This window comes from Ursus maritimus, unplaced genomic scaffold, assembly GCF_017311325.1.
Source record: "Ursus maritimus isolate PB19 unplaced genomic scaffold, ASM1731132v1 scaffold_22, whole genome shotgun sequence".
NCBI lineage: Eukaryota > Metazoa > Chordata > Mammalia > Carnivora > Ursidae > Ursus > Ursus maritimus.
The window spans coordinates 36280211-36297267 of NW_024424675.1; the positions used below are offsets into that span (position 1 = coordinate 36280211).

The window sequence follows — 17057 nt, forward strand, 5'->3', positions numbered from 1 at the left end:
TATTTATTTTAGGTAATCTCTACAACCAATTTGGGGCTCCAACTCATGACCCTGAGATCAAGGGTTGCATGCTCTACCAACTGAGCCAGCCAGGTGCCCCTTGCCCATTTTTAAATCAAGTTGTTTTTTTTTATTCCTGATGTTGAGTTTTAAGAATTCTTCGTCAATTTCAGATAACACCTCTTTATCAGATGTGTCTTTTGCAATTTTCTTTTCTTAGTCTATGACTTGTCTTCTCATTCTCTTGAGTGAGACAGGTTTTGTTTTTGTTTTTGATTTTGAGGTTTTTTTTAAGACAAACTACTTTAAGTTTTAAAAGTGAGTCTATTCAAAGAAAAATATTCAGGAAATAATGATCAAGGTGTGAGGGATATAGCAAAAAATGAAGGTATAATCCAAGGGACTCAAGTTTGGACAATACAGATGTTGCACCCAGAGCCTGGTACACATCTTGGCTCCCAGGCTCCTTTCCTGGCAATGATTCTGGCTATTACTACTTTAATAATATTGGCAACTCTTGTTGGTATTATTGCTATTATAATTGTGGTTAGTGGCTATTCCTGTTATTACTATAACAACATGCAATCCTGTTATCTATTATAGTACACTGCTTTGATGAACCTCCGTATTTCCTCTGTCTCCCTGGAACCTGGGGGCAGTGGGGCACCCTGCAAAGTTGTTGCGGTCGTTATTACCTGTCTTGGTTCCACTAGCTGTGCAAAGTTTGGATAGGGCGGTGGATATCAGCTCCGTGACAGGTAGGAGGTGGGTCTGGGGAGGGGTCCGGCCAGTAGCCTCCGCCCCAGCACGGGGCGGGCCAGGTAGGGTCAGTCTCCGTCAGGCGTCCGACCGGTCCCCAGGCTGAGCCCGGCCATGGCTTTGCGCAGGGCGGTGAGGATCCTGCCCCTGGCGCTCGCCGTGGCGGTGGTGGCCGAGGTGTCCCGGGCCCCGAGGCGGTCGGGCGCGCTATGGCCTGAGCAGGGCTGCGCCGCGCTGGGCCGTTGCTGTCCCGGCCGTGATCCGACCTGCGTCGCCCGCGGGCCCCCGCGCTGCTTCTGCGACCAGGCGTGTGGCGCGGTTCGGGACTGCTGCCCGGACTACGCGCGGGTCTGCCCAGGTGCGCCCCGGGGCAGGAGGAGCAGGGGGAGCACTACGCGGGCCGGGGAGGGGGGGGCGCGGCGGAGGAAGGAAGGAAGCCGCCCACCGAGGGGTTCTGGGCGTGCTGGGGCGCGCGAGCAAGGGGGCCTCGAACGCGCAGGACACAGCGGAAAAGAGTGGGCTGCGGAGGTTCGCGCGGACAAAGATGCGTGGGTCGTGGACAGGGGCGCGCGAGTCTCGGGGAAGAATGGAAAAGGACGCGTGGAGAGTTGAGGGGTGTGTGGGAGAAGGTGGCACACGGACTGCGCTCAGGTCTAGGAGGACGGCACGAGGGTGGGGGACCCGTGGAAGCAGAGTGCTCGCCAGGCACGGGTGCGGAGTGCAGCGCACCCAAAGGAAATGGGCGCGTGGGGGCACAGAGGGATGCAAGAGAGAAGGGGGCACACCCTGTAAGGAGGGCGCCAGGGGCACGAAGGGGTATGAGGGTGGAGGGGGCGCGGGCAGTCGAAAGGGCTGGGGAAGCAGCGAGGGGTGCGAGGGGGGAGAGGGCGCTTGGGTTGGGGTAGGATGGCCAGATTCAGCAAATAAAAATGCAAGATGCCCAGTTAGACTCGAATTTCAGATAAGTAATATTTTTTAGTCTAAATATATCCTAAATATTGCTGAGCCATGCTTTTGTTAAAAATTGATTGCTTGGAGTGCCTGGGTGGCTCAGTCGGTTAAGTGTCTGCCTTCCACTCAGGTCATGATCCTGGAGTCCCCGGATGGAGCCCCACGTGGGGCTCCCTGCTCAGCCGGGAGTCTGCTTCTCCCTTTCCCTTTGCCCCTCTACCAGCTTGAGTTCTCTCTCTCTCTCAAATAAATAAAATCTTTAAAATACTTTTTTTTTTTAATTGCTTTTCTGAAATTCGAATCTAACTGGGTGTTCTGTATTTTACCTGGCAACACTGGTTGGGGCAAGGATAGCCCCCCCGCCCCAGGGGTGCTCCACGGACTGAGCCAGCCAGGTGCCCAAGGGGCTGCTTTCGAGTTTGTAAGTGGGAGGACTCTGCCCTTTTTATATTCCAGAAGTTAATTTTTCACGTCCACTGGGGACAAAAATCTCAGTTGTGGCACCCTATAAAGTGGCTGTGATCCAACTTTCCTTTGTCAGGGAGAAAAGTGAATGAACTCTTCTACCCTGAGACATCAGTGGGGCTTCCTTTAGGAATTTACATTTACAGGAGAGGACAATTTTTAAAAATTCAAAATTGAAGGGACCTAATATTTATGGATCACCTACGTACCTACTGTGGGCCTATGGGCTGCACTGGGTGTCTCATCGAATCTGACTGCTTTCTCCCAGCACGCTGGGGTTCAGCAGGGGAGAAAAGCATAGCTCAGGGGAGAGGGTTTGGGCCAGCCAAGGTGATCTGGCTGGTTTTGGATCTGGATCTGATCCTATGTCTTCTAGCTCCTACTGTTAGCTTCCCACAAGGCTGAATGGCTAACGGTGGACATTCAGGCAACAGCAAGAGGAAAAAGCAATTTGGGGTGTGGTGTAATCCTAAATCACAGCAAATGAGGCTCCCCTACATTAAATTTGCTGAAGGACTGTTTTGGGACAGCTTTTGTCCTCACCTGCTTTCTGTGCAGAGAGTGCACGCAGCCATGGGGTCATTCAGAGTTTGCGTCTGACATCCCTGGTTTCCCTGTGCCCATAGGGGCTCCTCTGCCACAGTCCAGGAGTGGGGGGCCCCAGGAAGAGGACCAGGCAGAGGGATCAGTGCCACTTTCCCACACCCACAGAGTCACACGATGTTATCAGCTCTCCAGTGTTTTCCTTTGCATAAAGAGCTTGGCCTCATGGGCCCAGGAGCCTCAAAACTTTGCCTCCCTCTTTGTTTTGCTCCTTTGGGAAGGCAGTAAAAAGACAGCAGGCCTAGGATCTGCCCTCTGGGCTGGGCAGAGCCAAGGGCCTGTGAATAGACCAGGGAGAGGTTCACTTTCCCACCACCCAGGGGAGCAGGGCAGGAGAGGCCATGGGGATGTGTTGTCTGTCTTTTCTTTTTTTTTTCTTTTCTTTCTCTCTTTCCTTCCTTCCTTCCTTCCTTCCTTCCTTCCTTCCTTCCTTCCTTTCATTTTCTCCTTCTTCTTCTTCTTCCTCTTCTTCCTCTTATTCTTCTTTCTTCTCCTTCTCCTCCTCCTCCTCCTCCCCCTCCTCCTCCTCCTCCTCCTTCTTCTTCTTCTTCTTCTTCCTCAAGATTTTATTCATTTGAGAAAGAGGAGGGAGGAGTAGAGGGAGACGGACAAGCAGACTCCGTGCTGAGCATGGAGCCCAAAGCGGGGCTGGATCCCACTCCCACTGAGATCATGACCTGAGCCGAAACCAAGAGTTGGACGCTCAACCGACTGAGCCACCCAGGCCGCCCCGAGTGTATGTTTATTCATGAGACATTTAGGAGTTAAAATTTACTGACATCAGTAATTGATTATGGCAGGCAGAGATATTGAGGATGACTAAGACCCCCCTAACATTTACTGAGTAAATACCAAGTGCCAGGGAGGTACCGTTATAAGCTTATAACAATCTTACAGAATAGATGGTACCATCATGTCCATTTTACAGATGAAGAACAGAGGCACAGAGAGGTAGTGCCCTGCTCTGAATTGCACAGCTATTAATCAGCAGATCTGGGATTGGGACCCCAGCAATCTGGCTCCAGACCATAGTATTATATGGTTGCTCATGGGTGGGACGGACTTCAGCGTGTTGGCAGAGGGAAGCTTCGCCATACAGGTGAAAGAGGAGCCCTTGACATTTCTTACATCCAGTTCATGGCAATAGGTGGCCATCTCCTGTGTGCCCAGCCCAGCTGGAAGCAGTCAGGGCTAGAAAGATGGAGCTCTGGTTTCCCTCCAGCTTATAATCTACTTTTGGGAGACAGGGTAGCTATGAAGAAAATAAAGAATTTAAGTCTGAGCAAGATGAGCCTTAGCAATGATTGGTGAGGATGGGGTGAAGACAGGGAGAGGGTGGGGCTGAAGCTATTAGTAAGGCCTTGAAGGACAGAAACCAGTTTCACATTTTCCAAGTTCTTTACCAAATGTGTTCATGTATTTTATACTCTTTAATCCTACCCTGTAAGGATCAATGTCCTCATTCATGTACTTGTGTCTTCATTGTACTAATCAATGCTCTTAGAGTTGTGGCATGATTCATATTGATGTAAATGAACAAGGGGGTTTATTGGCTCAGGTAACTGAAAAATAATCTATGAATTTTGGCTTCAGGCATAGCTGGGTCCAAGGACTCCAAGGATGTCATCAGGATTCTATCTCTTTCCATTTTTCAGCTCTGCTGTGTTAGCTTCATTTTTAGGCATACTGTCACCAAGTGGTGGCAAAGATAGTACCCAGTAGCTCCAAACTGGTATACCTAGTGAAATGAGAGCATCCTTTTCCCAGTTGTTCCAGCCAAAATCTGAGGGATGATTCTGTTAGGCTTCATCGGGTCACATGCTTATCCCTGATCCAATCAATCGCTGAGGGAGAAAGAATACGCAGTTGGCCTGTCTGGGTTACATACTCCATCCTAGGAACAAGAGAGTGAGGTCAGCCCTATTCAGACCAGGTGGACGGAGAGTGGGGAGGGTTGGTTCCTCAAAAGAAAACTTGAGATGGTTTTACCAGAAGGTGAGGGGAGGGAGGCGGGGAGGGCAGAAATGACAGCTGGCCAAACTGAGCTGTGGGAGACTTAGCGTTTCAGGGAACTCAGAGTGAAAGTGTGCTGAGATGTTAAACGGGAGGAGGAGGGAGGGAGTGACTGCGGATGTGTTGTGGGAACACTTAACGACTTTTAGCCACTACGCTGGGGGATCTCTCTGATTCACTATCGGAAAAGACCTTTTGTGAACCACGTCAGTGGGAGACAGGAAACACCAAAGGCTTTCAGGCAATAGGCTAGAGTTAGAACTGCATTCCAGAAAAGTCTTTTTGGTGGGTGGTGAGAAGGATGGACAGTCAGGGGGCTGGGCAATGAGGTTCAGAGAAGAGGTGGGGTTTGGATCATCCAGAAAGGCATTGCCCCAAGAGCTTGGGCCTGTCAGAGAAGGGGCAGGGGGTCCAAGGGGACTGTGGGAAGTTCAGCTCAGATGGCACGATGTTATCTGGATCTCCAGGGCTGGGTGAACAACCTTAAACCACCCCCACCCCTCTTTTTAAGCTACACTGACAAGCTAGAATTTCTCCTTTACTCAGAGTAGGATGGCCTTTGTTTTGAGAAACACTGCCATCTTGTGGTGTCTTTTTGCAATGACAACCTGTGGTCCTACTTTTATTGTTGTTAAGGCAAGATTGGCAGCGCTCGTTCGTTATTCACTGAGTCCCTGTGTGCCAGGAACTGTGCTTGGCGTTGGGATTCAGCAGGGAACAAGGACCGTGCTTCCGTGGAGCTGACATTCTCCTGGAGGAGGCTGACGAGATACGAATAATCACACAAATGTATTAAGGTCATGACCCTAGGCCTAGGTGAAGGGTGATGACATTTCCCTGGGAGTGTCAAGTGTGCATGCTCCTTGGTGACTTCACAGATGCCAGCAACGTGGAAAGAATATTTGAAAGGTGGCATCTGCTTAATTTTCTGCAAATTCTCTCACCTGCTTGGCAGGCCCGGCAGGGCAGGGCAGGGCAGGGCAGGGGATGATGGTGGGACTTTGGTGCTTCCCCTGGGTCCAGTTGCCAAGCCAGTGCTTGAGGTGATCTGCAGTCTCCCTGCCAGGCTGTCCAGTCACCCTGCGAGCACGCCCAGTGACACAGGACTCATTTCTTCTAGCAGCTCCTTCTACTGTAGCTGATCCTTTCTTGTCTGGACAGCTGCGTTAGTCCCCCTGTTTCTGCACTCACCCCCCTCCAGCAGCCAGAGACATCCTGTTCAAACTGGAAATGTGATTATGTCCATCACTCCTCTGCTCAGAAACTGGCAATGGCTCTTCTTCATGCTTAGAATAAAATCCAAACTCCTTCCATAGGCATCAGAGCCCTGGAAGCTCTCACTGCCCCTCCCTCTCCGACACCACCTCCTACCACGTTCCTTCGCGAGTTCTGCTTCCGCCACGCTGTATTTCTCACTGTCCCTTTGGCATCTAACCTTGACCCTGCCTCAGGGCCTTTGCACTGCCGGTTCCCTCAGCCTGGAACAATTTCCTCCCGGATGCCTACCCAGCCCCCTCCCTCACCTCCTCAGATGTCCTTTGTCATGGGGGCCATCTGTGATCCCTCCACCTAAAAGTGTCTAATCACCCCGCCACTGCCCCTCTTACTCTGCTTTGTTGTCAGAGCGTCAGTCACTGCAATGAAATAAAATACTGTTTATTGTCTGTTTCCCCGACAGAGTGTCAGCCGTTCGAGAGCAGGGCTTTTTCTGCTTTACTCCTCTGTGCTGCCAGCACCCAGGCCAGTGCATAGCGCACAGTGGGCCCTAAAGAGTTGTCGAATAAATGCATCAAGATCCCTGTCGTAATGAGCATTTACAGTCTGCTCAGTGCTTTTATCCGTCACTGCATCAATCCTGTGAGACTGCAGTTTGAATCCAAGTTTGTCTGACGCCAACGCCTTGCCTCGACTCCGATATTCCACCCCCTTAAGCCCCACTTGCCTCCCCTGTGAGATGGATTTGACAATAGTGCAAATACATTTGGAGCCAGGGTCCTGGCAAGCGACAGATGGTACGCCCAGAACAGTTGAATGGAAGAGAATTTGATGAGGGCTTTATCCACAAAGGTGAGGGCCGGGGTGCAGGAGGAAATGGTCTTCCGGAGCCTGGCAGAGCAGGATCCATGGCTGAGGCTCCCCCCACCCAGGAGCGAGGCTGAGGCGGGGGTGGGGGGCTCTGGACGTTCCTCTCTGCTGGTGTGCCCCTCCCCCATTGCCTGAACTCAACTGGCAGCCGCAGGGCCAGGGAGCCGCTGTGACACCCAGGTTTCCTGAGGGCACAGGACAGAGAAGGATCTGGGAGAGCACAACCTTCTAAGATTGTCGTGAGGATCACGGTGAGGTCAGTATGTGACTCGCCTGGTCCAGCACCGGTGACGTAATTGATGTCATTATTAGGCAGGTGGTGAATGTAATCAGTGACTGTGAGGTTGTCATACTTTATTCCCTCTCCCTCCTTCCTTCCTCTGAGCATTTCGACTCTGCTAAGCGTTGAGATCTATGCAAGGACTATGTGGCTTCCTGAGGTGTCAGAAGCAAGGCTGTCTGTTTTGTAACACAATAACCTCATTCCATCAGTTCAAGGATGCACACTTCTTTTTCTTCCCCACATTTTCCTGTTGCTGAACTGGGCCATGTCTCATAGCTAATGAGTGCTTTCATCAGACTTCATCAGTGTTTTCATCAGGACAGACTTCATCTTTCTTGCTCACCACTGTGTTTCCAGCACCCAGGACAGTGCCTGGCTCACAGCAGACCCTTGGTCAATATTTGTGGAGTGAGTGAATGAAGTCTGACAGTAGTAGCTGCCTTGTGTGTGCGTGAATATATGTGTGTGTGTGTATGTGTGTGTGTGTGTGTGTGTGTGTGTGTGACTCGGCTTGCTGGCACATCTGTAGAAATTCTCTTCCTGGTGAAGTCCTCAGATCCTGTGTTTCGGCTTGATGGCCTTCTCTGTCTGGCTTGGTCCAGTCCTGATTGGGAACTATGGACTTGGATGAAGATGCTGAAGGTCCCAGGGGCTCCATCATCAGAAAATACCTCCCCACTAGGCCCCCAGCTGTGGTAGGCACATGAGCATCTCAAGGACATGGACACCCAGCCCCTTCCTTCTATTGCGATGAGCTATTTCAGACATACTCCAATGGAGAGAGAATAATATAACAGCCCCTCATGAAAAGCTAAGAAGCAAACCTTGATGGATGCCACTAGCCCTTCTGCGTTCCCCTCCCCCCACCCCAGTAGCCCTCCTTCCTTCTCTCAGAGGAAACTGCTCTGCTGAATTTGGTATTTACGATTCCCATGCATATGTATCCATGTGTTTACATACATAACTATATACAATTGATAGAGAGAGAGAGAGAGAGAAGAGAGAGAGAGAGAGGGCTCTCATGATTCACAGTAGTCACGTCCCATGAAATCACAGCTAACACTGAATTAATGAATACTGAACCGCTGCTGCTAGGGGACATAAGTACACACATATCTCACATGCACTATAATCTGAAACCCTAAAACAACTCTTTGTGGTAGATTCTATTTTGTTTGTTTTGCAAAAGAGAAAAACAAGGTTCAGACGGGTGAAGTGGCTGGCCCGGAGCCGCCCCACTACCAGGGGCCAGGGTTGGGGTTCAGACCCGCTTGAACTTGGCCGTGGAGCTGGAGCTCCCGGTGCCTCACAGCGCCCCCTGCAGCCTCCGTCCAAGAAGGCCGGTCAGGCCTGTTCCGCCTCAGCAGGGCCCGAGCTTCGCAGGTGATTTTTGCTGATCTGCACGTGGCTGTGAATGACTGCCTAAGCACCTCAAGTATTGGTTTTGGGGTTACAAATACATTTTTAGCAAAAGGTAAATCGGCAAACGCCGAATCTGTGAATGATGAGGATTGACCGTCTATGTTCTCCTGTGTATGAGGCCTGCGTGAATTCTTAAACCGCGTACAGCTCTGTTTTGCAGGCTCTAGAACTATGTGAATACTCTCACACCAGAAATGGCTTCCGCAAGGGGCTTCTTTCCACTCTGTGCTGTTGCTGGTACAGCCGTGGTTCATCTCGCTGCCGTAGAACAGCTAGAGTTTACTGAGCGCTGGCTACGTGCCAGGAGCAAATGCTTTACGTCCACAGCCGAATCCCCAAGGCCATCCAATCAGATGAGTACTGTTCTTATTCCTCTTTGACGAAGGAAGAAACCGAGGCATGGAGAGGTGAAACTGAAATTCGGGTGCTGTTAAGAGCTTAGGAAATGCTTATTGGAGGAATGAGTGATGGAAACCCCCCCAAATGATCACCAGCAGGATCATGGGTAAATAAAACCCGGAATTCTAAGTTTACTGAGACGTATAAACAGTTGTCATGGAGAAACTTTCAAGCAAGGCATGGACTCAGGTTTGCAAGAGTTCTAGCGCTCGTGTGGGATTTCGGGGGGTCTGGCTTGTGGGGACGGCGAAGACCTGGCTGCTGGCCGGCCAAACTCCATGGAAGTGACCCTTGGACACCCCGCCTTCTCTTCCAGTGGTCTCCTGTGTGGTGGCGGAGTGGAGTGGCTGGAGCTGCTGTGTCAAGTCCTGTCAGATCTCCTATCGCATCCGCCGGAGGCGTGTCCTGCGGGAGCCAAGGAACGGGGGTGCTCCCTGCCCCCCGCTGGAAGAGCGGGCTGGCTGTGTGGATTACCGGAGCCGCCAGGGAGTGGAGTGCCAACAGTCTTTAAGTGAGTTGGAGTGGCTCCCTTGTTCCCTGGCTGGACTTGAGAGCCTTTCACGAGTTCCTGTGTGGGGTCCGAGTTTAGGATAGGACTTTGTCCTCCTTTACCTTGATTTGCCCTCCTCACCTTAAGGATGGACGAGGTAAGAAACTCTGACTTCCTCTGGGCATCTCCTATCTTTTTTCTATTCATCTTCCAGCATGAATCAGTCAGGACTTGGTTTGCATGCAGATGGTAGGAAATCCATGTTAAATTGACCTGAGCAAAAATGGATGGCTCATGTCACTAGGAGCTGCATTCAGGAATGGCTGGATCTGGGGACGCAAGCAATGGTGCCAGGAATATCTCTCCATCTCTCAGCTCTGTTTTCCCCCAGTTGGCCTCATTCTCAGGCAGCCTTTCCCCCTGTAATGGTCTTTGATAGCTCCAGGCTTGCCTCCAACTATGCTCATGCCTGAAAGAAAAGGTCCTTTCCCCTAGTTTCATCCAATGTCCTAGGATGAAGTGTCATTTTCTTGACCTGCGTCATGTAACCACTGCTAAGCCAATCAGTAAGGCTAGAGCGATGGACTATTCTGATGGGTCAACCCAGGACGTGTGCTCCCTTTGCAGCTGGGGGTGTGGTCAGCCCCACCTGAATGAGGATAGGGAGAGGTGTTTTCCAAAGGATGACTGCAGAGAATGGATGCAAGGTGGGCAGAACTGTAGATGTGGGCTCCATTGTACACCCTGATGAAGGGCTTTTATATAGCACTACAAAAAATAGGCAATGCCCATTTTACAGAAGACATTGGCCCAAACTGGGCACCTGGGTGGCTCAATCAGTTAAGGTCTGCCTTCAGCTCAGGTCATGATCCCAGGGTCCTGGGCTTGAGCCCGCATCAGGCTCCCTGCTCAGTGGGGAGTCTGCTTCTCCCCCATTCCCTCTGTGCGCACTCTCTCTCCCTCTCTCTGACAAATTAAAATAAAATAAAATAAAAAAGAAATTGACCAGGGGCGCCTGGGTGGCACAGCGGTTAAGCGTCTGCCTTCGGCTCAGGGCGTGATCCCGGCGTGATGGGATCGAGCCCCACATCAGGCTCCTCCGCTATGAGCCTGCTTCTTCCTCTCCCACTCCCCCTGCTTGTGTTCCCTCTCTCGCTGGCTGTCTCTATCTCCGTCGAATAAATAAATAAAATCTTTAAAAAAAAAAAAAAAAAAAGAAATTGACCAAGACAGTGAAAGTGGTTTTCCTGAGGGGGTAGAAGAGCAGGCAGCGGGGCTAGCTGGTCCCCTTCCAGTCTCTCCCCAGACTACAGCCTGGTGGGAGGGGAGGTCACTCTACAGCAAATCTTACCATGATGTCACCCTCCTGCTTTCCATTCTCCAGTAGCTACCCAGCGCTCTCAGGGTGAAACCCAAGCTCCTCGTCAGGTTACTAAGCTCAGTGCTCTGGCTTTTGTCTCCTGGGGCCTCATCTCCTTCCTCCTTCTGCCTAAGTTCTAAAGGATTGTTCTGACTGCTGTGGGGGCAGCTGACTTAAAGGGTCAGAGGGCACCAGGGAGCCCGGGATGAGGTGGCTGCAGGGGTGCAGGCGAGGGAAGATGGTGGCTAAACGAGGGCGATGGAGGAGGGAATGATGAAAACCCTTCTCCCTTTCCCTTGCCACCCCCATCTGGCCTCACCCAGCTCATTTCCTGCATAGATGTCAGTTTTCCAGGAAGACCTTCCTGTCTGCCCCAACTAGGGGCCAGGCATTTTGCCACATTGCTTGACTCTGGGAGGCCAGCATTCTCATTTTACAGGAGGGGAAACCAAGACTCAGGGAGGCACAAAACTCGCCCAAGAGGCATGGCTCACTGTACATTATCTTATTCAGCTCGGACCGTGTCTCTATGAGTACGTACGAGGATTATACCCATTTTGCTGATGAGGAGGCTGAGGCTCAGAAAGGTGGAGTGACTTGAAGGATCAGTCAGCTGTAAGAGGGAGAGCTGGAACCTGGGCTTCTCTGGACTCTCCTCATTGTAGGCTGCACCAAAAGAAGCACCATGCATGCCGGAAGAGAGGAGGGAAGGGAAATTGTGTATTAAGTGCGTTATGGCAAAGACCAAACCCAGTCTGTATGGCAGCAGCAGGGAGAGGAGCCTGGGATGCCCTGGTGTGGCCCTCGTCTAGGTCACAAGCATTAATTCAATACCAAATCTTTGATTCAGCTCCATCACTCAGGGAATGGGGAGAGGTAGGGATGTCCTTTGGCTTCTTTATTTTCCTGAGGAATCTCTACTGTCTTATGGACCAACTTCTTGTTCTCCTCCTCTTTGTTCTCAGTCTGCTCCAGGAAGGAAGAGACTTGGAAGCTGGCCGAACAAAATACTTTTATTAATTCATTTAAACATTCATCCCTCTGTACCTCCTTTCTTCCATCCTTCCATCCGCCTATCCATTCATTCGTCCATACATCTGTCCACCTTTTGGTCCATCTATTTCTTTTATCTATCTGTTCATCTATCCATCCACCTGTCATCTCTCCATCCACCCATATTTCCATTTATCAGCTCTTCTGGATGGCTCATGTGGTTGAGTGCTTGACTTTTGATTTCAGTTCAGGTCATGATCTCTGGTTGTAAGATTGAGCCCTCAGTTGGGTTCTGCACTCAGCGGGGAGTCTGCTTGAGGATTCTCTCCCTCTCCCTCCCCTACCTACATACAAACGCTCTCTTTCTCTCTCTCAAATAAATAGATAAAATCTTTAAAAAAATAAATCATTCACTTGGAAAACTTTTATTAAGACCCACTATGCAACCCACTGTGCTAGGTCCTGGGTGGCAGAGATGGAGCTGACCCTGCCTCTAGCACCGCATAAAGGGTCCTAGTGGGGACATCCTACCCAGGTGCAAGATCCCACAGTCTCCTTTGGGCTCCCATATAGAGAGCTCGAACACCAGCAGGACCTAACCCTGTTTCTTGTGGCGTCATAGTCCGGGGGCTGCTGGGCCACCTGACTCTATTTTCTCCTTGGCCCACAGTCCCTGCTCTGATAACCACAGGCAGCTACGGGAAGGAGCGGAAAAAGCGACGTGTCCCGAAGAAGCAGGAGACAGTAGGGTAAGTTAATGCAAATGAACCCAAAATCAAGCTAAAATCTGTGAACATTTTTCCTTGGATTAAACTGCCGTCATGTGTCTCTCTCTTACTTTGATGGCATCAGTATGTTCCCATTTCTTGTCCAGTTACATTCATAAGTTCATTAACATGGATTTTGAAGTCCTTAATAATTGGTCTCCATTCAACTTCATTCATTCATTCATTCACTCATCCCTTCACTAATGTTTATTGGATGTCCATTATATGATAGGTACCGGGCTAGGCCTTGGGGCTACAGCAAAGAACAAAAAAGGACAGAAATACTTGTAGGGTATTCATAGGGTGAGGACCAGTATTCTCCAAATAAACCACCAAAAGGCGAAGAGAAAGTGTGTTGGGAAGACAAACGTTCCAATTTCCACAGACTTCTGGTAAGGGACAGATTCCCAAGGGATTCTAGGGCCGCTCAGAGGGGAAGGAGCTGGGGGCGGCTCTGGCTTGTCCTGGAAAACCGTCTACTCCTCAGGCCTCCCAGAGGCTGCGGCCACCAGGGGGCAGCAGCCCCACACCGAGTCTCCCCAGAGTCCTTGACCGGCTGTGGCTCTTCCAGGCAGGATGGGGGTGGGGGTGGTGGCGACTGCTAATTGTAGAAAAAGTTGGGTAGAGGTAAAATTGTAATTGGCTCTTATTTCAGATACTCCAGAATGGGGAACTGCCCTTTTAAATACTTCTCACGACACATCTTTTCTAGAAAATCGGATCTGTTATAAAATGCCGTGGCGTGTTTGGAGTGTCACTTAGGGCTTTTTTGGGTTTAGGTGGTTCCATTTTAGGCACCCTCCCTTAGTAGCTGTGTGACTCTAGGCAAGTTCTCTCTCTGATGCTTAGTTTCCTAATCTGTAAAGTGGGGCAACACCAACCTCTCCGGGTTTCTGTATTAAATGGTTCATTCAGTGACTTTTTATGGGGCGGGATACTATTCTAGGAGCTGGACACATCCATGACCAGAACAAACAGGAGTTCCTGCCCTTCTGGGGCTGGCATGAGAGCGGGACACAGATTGAGAAATAAACCGCACAGTCTTTTGGATGGGATGCTTAGAAGAGGCTTGACGCATGGAAGTCCTCCATGATATAAGTTTTAAAGAGGAGAGCCAAGCCTCTTGTCGTATGTGACCTGCCCAAAAGGTTTCTATCTCAGGCAGAAATTGTACCACGCCGGGCCTACAGAAGGCTAGGTACCCAGTAGGTGTTCCATAAATGCTCACAGGTGCTTGGGGTGGTGTCTCCCTGTGTGGCTGCAGGTACTGTGTTCAGTTCCAGCTGGGGCCCATTCCAGGGAGCTGCCGGCAGGTGAGGGCACCCCACGCCCAGTGGACAAGGTATCTGACCCAGGGCCACACGGTTTGTGTGAGCTGTGAGTGGCCTGCCCAGGACGCCAGGAGCCGGCGCTGCTATGGGGATGGCCACGGGGCAAGAGGGTAAGTAGTAGAACTTGGGCCTGGGGAAGTGTGATGGTAGAGCCCGGGGCTCGTCTGCTGCCTGAGAGACAAAGGTGCTGTAGGAGTGAGATGGTGATTCCTGACTGGGGCGGGGCCCACGGGGGTCCTGGTCCCAGTGTCCCAGAAGAGCAGCTCCTGCCTCTTCCTGCTGTGTGACCATGGACAATCTCATAACCTCTCTGAACCCCAATTTCTTCATCTGAAAATGCAGCTAAGAAGAGGGCCTCCCCATGGGGCAAGAGTGAAGGTTAAGCGAAATTTGCAAATTGAAGAGATAGCATAGTTGTGGGCACCCAGAAAGCACTCACGGAAAAGGGAGCTGGTGTTATTACTGAATCCTCCCAAGTCCCTTAAAAGCCAGCTTTGGCTACCCTCACTTTATAGATGGGGAAACCAAGGCTCAGAGAGGCAGTGTGACTTAATTAAGATCACACAGCAGGATTTGACCCAGGTTTGGCTTACATCAACTTCTTAGACTGCTTCTGTCAAGGGCAGGGGTCTCAGAAAATACTTAATATACTAATTATCACGGTAGCTAACATTTATTGAGTGCTTACTACGTGCTGAGTATTATTCTAAGCTCCTTTTTAAAAAAGTCATTCATTCAATAAATATTTGTTGAGCACTTACTAGTGACCACGTGCCAGGCAATGTTTTGGGCGCTGGGGGGACGCAATGGACAGAGCAGACGTGGTCTCTTCTCTTATGGAAACAACATTCCGCTGTGTGGAGACAGACATGAGGCAAGTAAATCTGTAATTTGTCAGATGCAAGATAAGTGCAAAATCGGGGGGGGGGATTTTGTTATTTTTCAAGGGAAGTGACCCTAAGGAGGTGACATTGGAACAGGAATCTGAAGGAAATGAGGGAGGTAGCCATGTGGATAACCAGGGGAAGGGCATTCCAGGCAGAAAGAACAGCAAGTGCAAAGGCCCTGAGGTGGGAGTGTGCCACCATGGTGACCGGAGTGGAGTGAACAAGGGGGAGTGTGGAAGGAAGTGGAGTGGCATCATTAACACACACGATGCCACTGAAACATTCCCAGAACTCAAAGTGGATACTTTGAGGATCACCTATGTCCAGGTGGGGAGATGGAGATGCAAAGAGGTGCCCAGGTCACACACCCAGCAAGTGGCAGAAACGGGATTTGAACCTGAAGTGATCAGACCCCGAGCCAAGCTCTAGAGACGAGACTGTTTCCCACGGACAGTGCTTTCCCAGGGCAGGGTGTATTATACGAGAGCTCTCTTCTGGGGTCTGTCCAGGGAGTTATTCTCACATTTGCAAGGACATTAATTTCCTTCCTTTTAAACGTGAGCAGCCCTGCTCACTGCAAACCTAGAGCAGGGAACGCCAATGGCAGATGGGGTGCTTGGGACAGCTGTATCTGAACAAGAGTCAGTGGGGGTTCAGACCCCACCTTTGGCCCTTACTAGCTGTGTGGTTCTGGGGGAGCCTGCCTCCTGACCCTGACAGGCTCCACCACTCAGACTGTTGGAAGGACAGCACCTGGCCCCCGTAGATGCTTAGTATGGAAGCTGCTATTGTCACATTTCGCCTTTAACATGGGTATAATGATAAGTACTGTGTGAAAATGAGGGCACACAGTAGGTATGCAATAAATACAGGGCAGTCAATATTATCACATTCTAGGGAGGCTCTCTCTGCCCACCCCCTCCAGCTTCTCCCCCATTTACCTGTCTCAGACCCTAAATTTTCCCATAACAGATTTATTCTTTGGCTCAGATGCTCACCCGTTGGAGCCTCAGTTTATCCATCCATCTTTGGATAAGCCTTTCCAGCCCTAAGACCCTGATGAGTCTCCGATTTGTCTTTTGGAGGCAAATAGTCCAGGATGAGGAGCATAGCACTTTGATGAGGCTGAGAGGGGGGTCCCGGGAACCCCTAACCCCAGCAGGGACGGGCGGCCTGGAAGGCAGAGCCAGGGCCATGCCAGAGAGAGGTATCTCTCCCCACCCCCACCCCGCCCGCGGCCAGGCTCGCAGAACAGGTGATGGAAGGTCTGATTGGGGCATGAGCTCACCAGGCAGGACTGGGCAGGAGGGGGATCAAAGCAAGGATGGAGACAAGCCGTCAGCCGGATTCTTTCCGTGGGCAGCTGGCGAGGGCGGGCATGCAAAGGGCACGGGCCTGGGGAAGGATTAGGCTGTCAGTTGGGGATTTCAGGAGGGTTTATGTAGCCTGAGAAGTGTCTGTGAGCTTGGGACAAGCAGAAGGAACACCTGCCATAGTTATGCACCTACTGTGTGCTGGGTGCCAAGTAGGTACTTTACATGTGAGTGCTCATTCAGACCTCACAGCCCTTTTGAGACAAGGGGCATCAATGCCATTTTATGTAATGAGGACAACCAAAATAATGGTAACTTTAAATACCGTCATTTGTGAAGTGCCTATTATGTGCCAAGCAGTGTGCTTAGACGGGTAGAGCAGTGCCTGGCATGTGATAGGCACTCAGTCAGTGGTTTTGCTATTATCGTTAGTTATTATGTTGCATTTTTTTATTATGTTGCATTTTTTAAAGATTTGAATTATATCAACAGAGAATTGGCTAAAACATCTATGAGCAGGTAACAAATCTTTGGAGAAGAGACACCCCGAGATAGTCACCACCCAGGCAAGGAATGGAACCTGGGCAGCACCCCCGGGCGCCCAGGCCCCTCCTAACTGCACCCCTTCCCTTCCCCATTTTAAAGGAAGCCAGCATCCTGACTTTTATGGTAATCCGTTCTAGAGTTTTCTTTATAGCTTTACTCACCTCAGAGCCGATCTAAATACTAGTTTAATTTTGTTTTTCGAACTTTACGTAAATGAAATGGTGCAGAACGTGCTTTTTGGCATCCAGCTTCTTTTGCTGCTCGTGGGCAAAGGAATGCTCCTTGTAGCATTCGGTCGTTCTTTCCTGTTGCCGAAATGGTTCGCTGTACGTCCTGATTGTTTCCATTTTCTCTGCGCAAAGCAGCTCATAGAACCCTCCCAATACTTCG

The 17057-nt window shown here is 50.6% G+C and overlaps 1 protein-coding gene across 1 annotated transcript; it reads left to right on the top strand.

The window, feature by feature from the left end:
* The first annotated feature begins 873 nt into the window (after positions 1-873).
* Positions 874-14035, top strand: LOC121104565 (somatomedin-B and thrombospondin type-1 domain-containing protein-like). Its single transcript, XM_040637865.1, has 4 exons — positions 874-1117; positions 9297-9491; positions 12494-12572; positions 13855-14035. The coding sequence occupies exons 1-4, from the start codon at positions 874-876 to the stop codon at positions 14033-14035; spliced, it is 699 nt and encodes a 232-aa protein (XP_040493799.1).
* The last annotated feature ends 3022 nt before the right edge of the window (positions 14036-17057 follow it).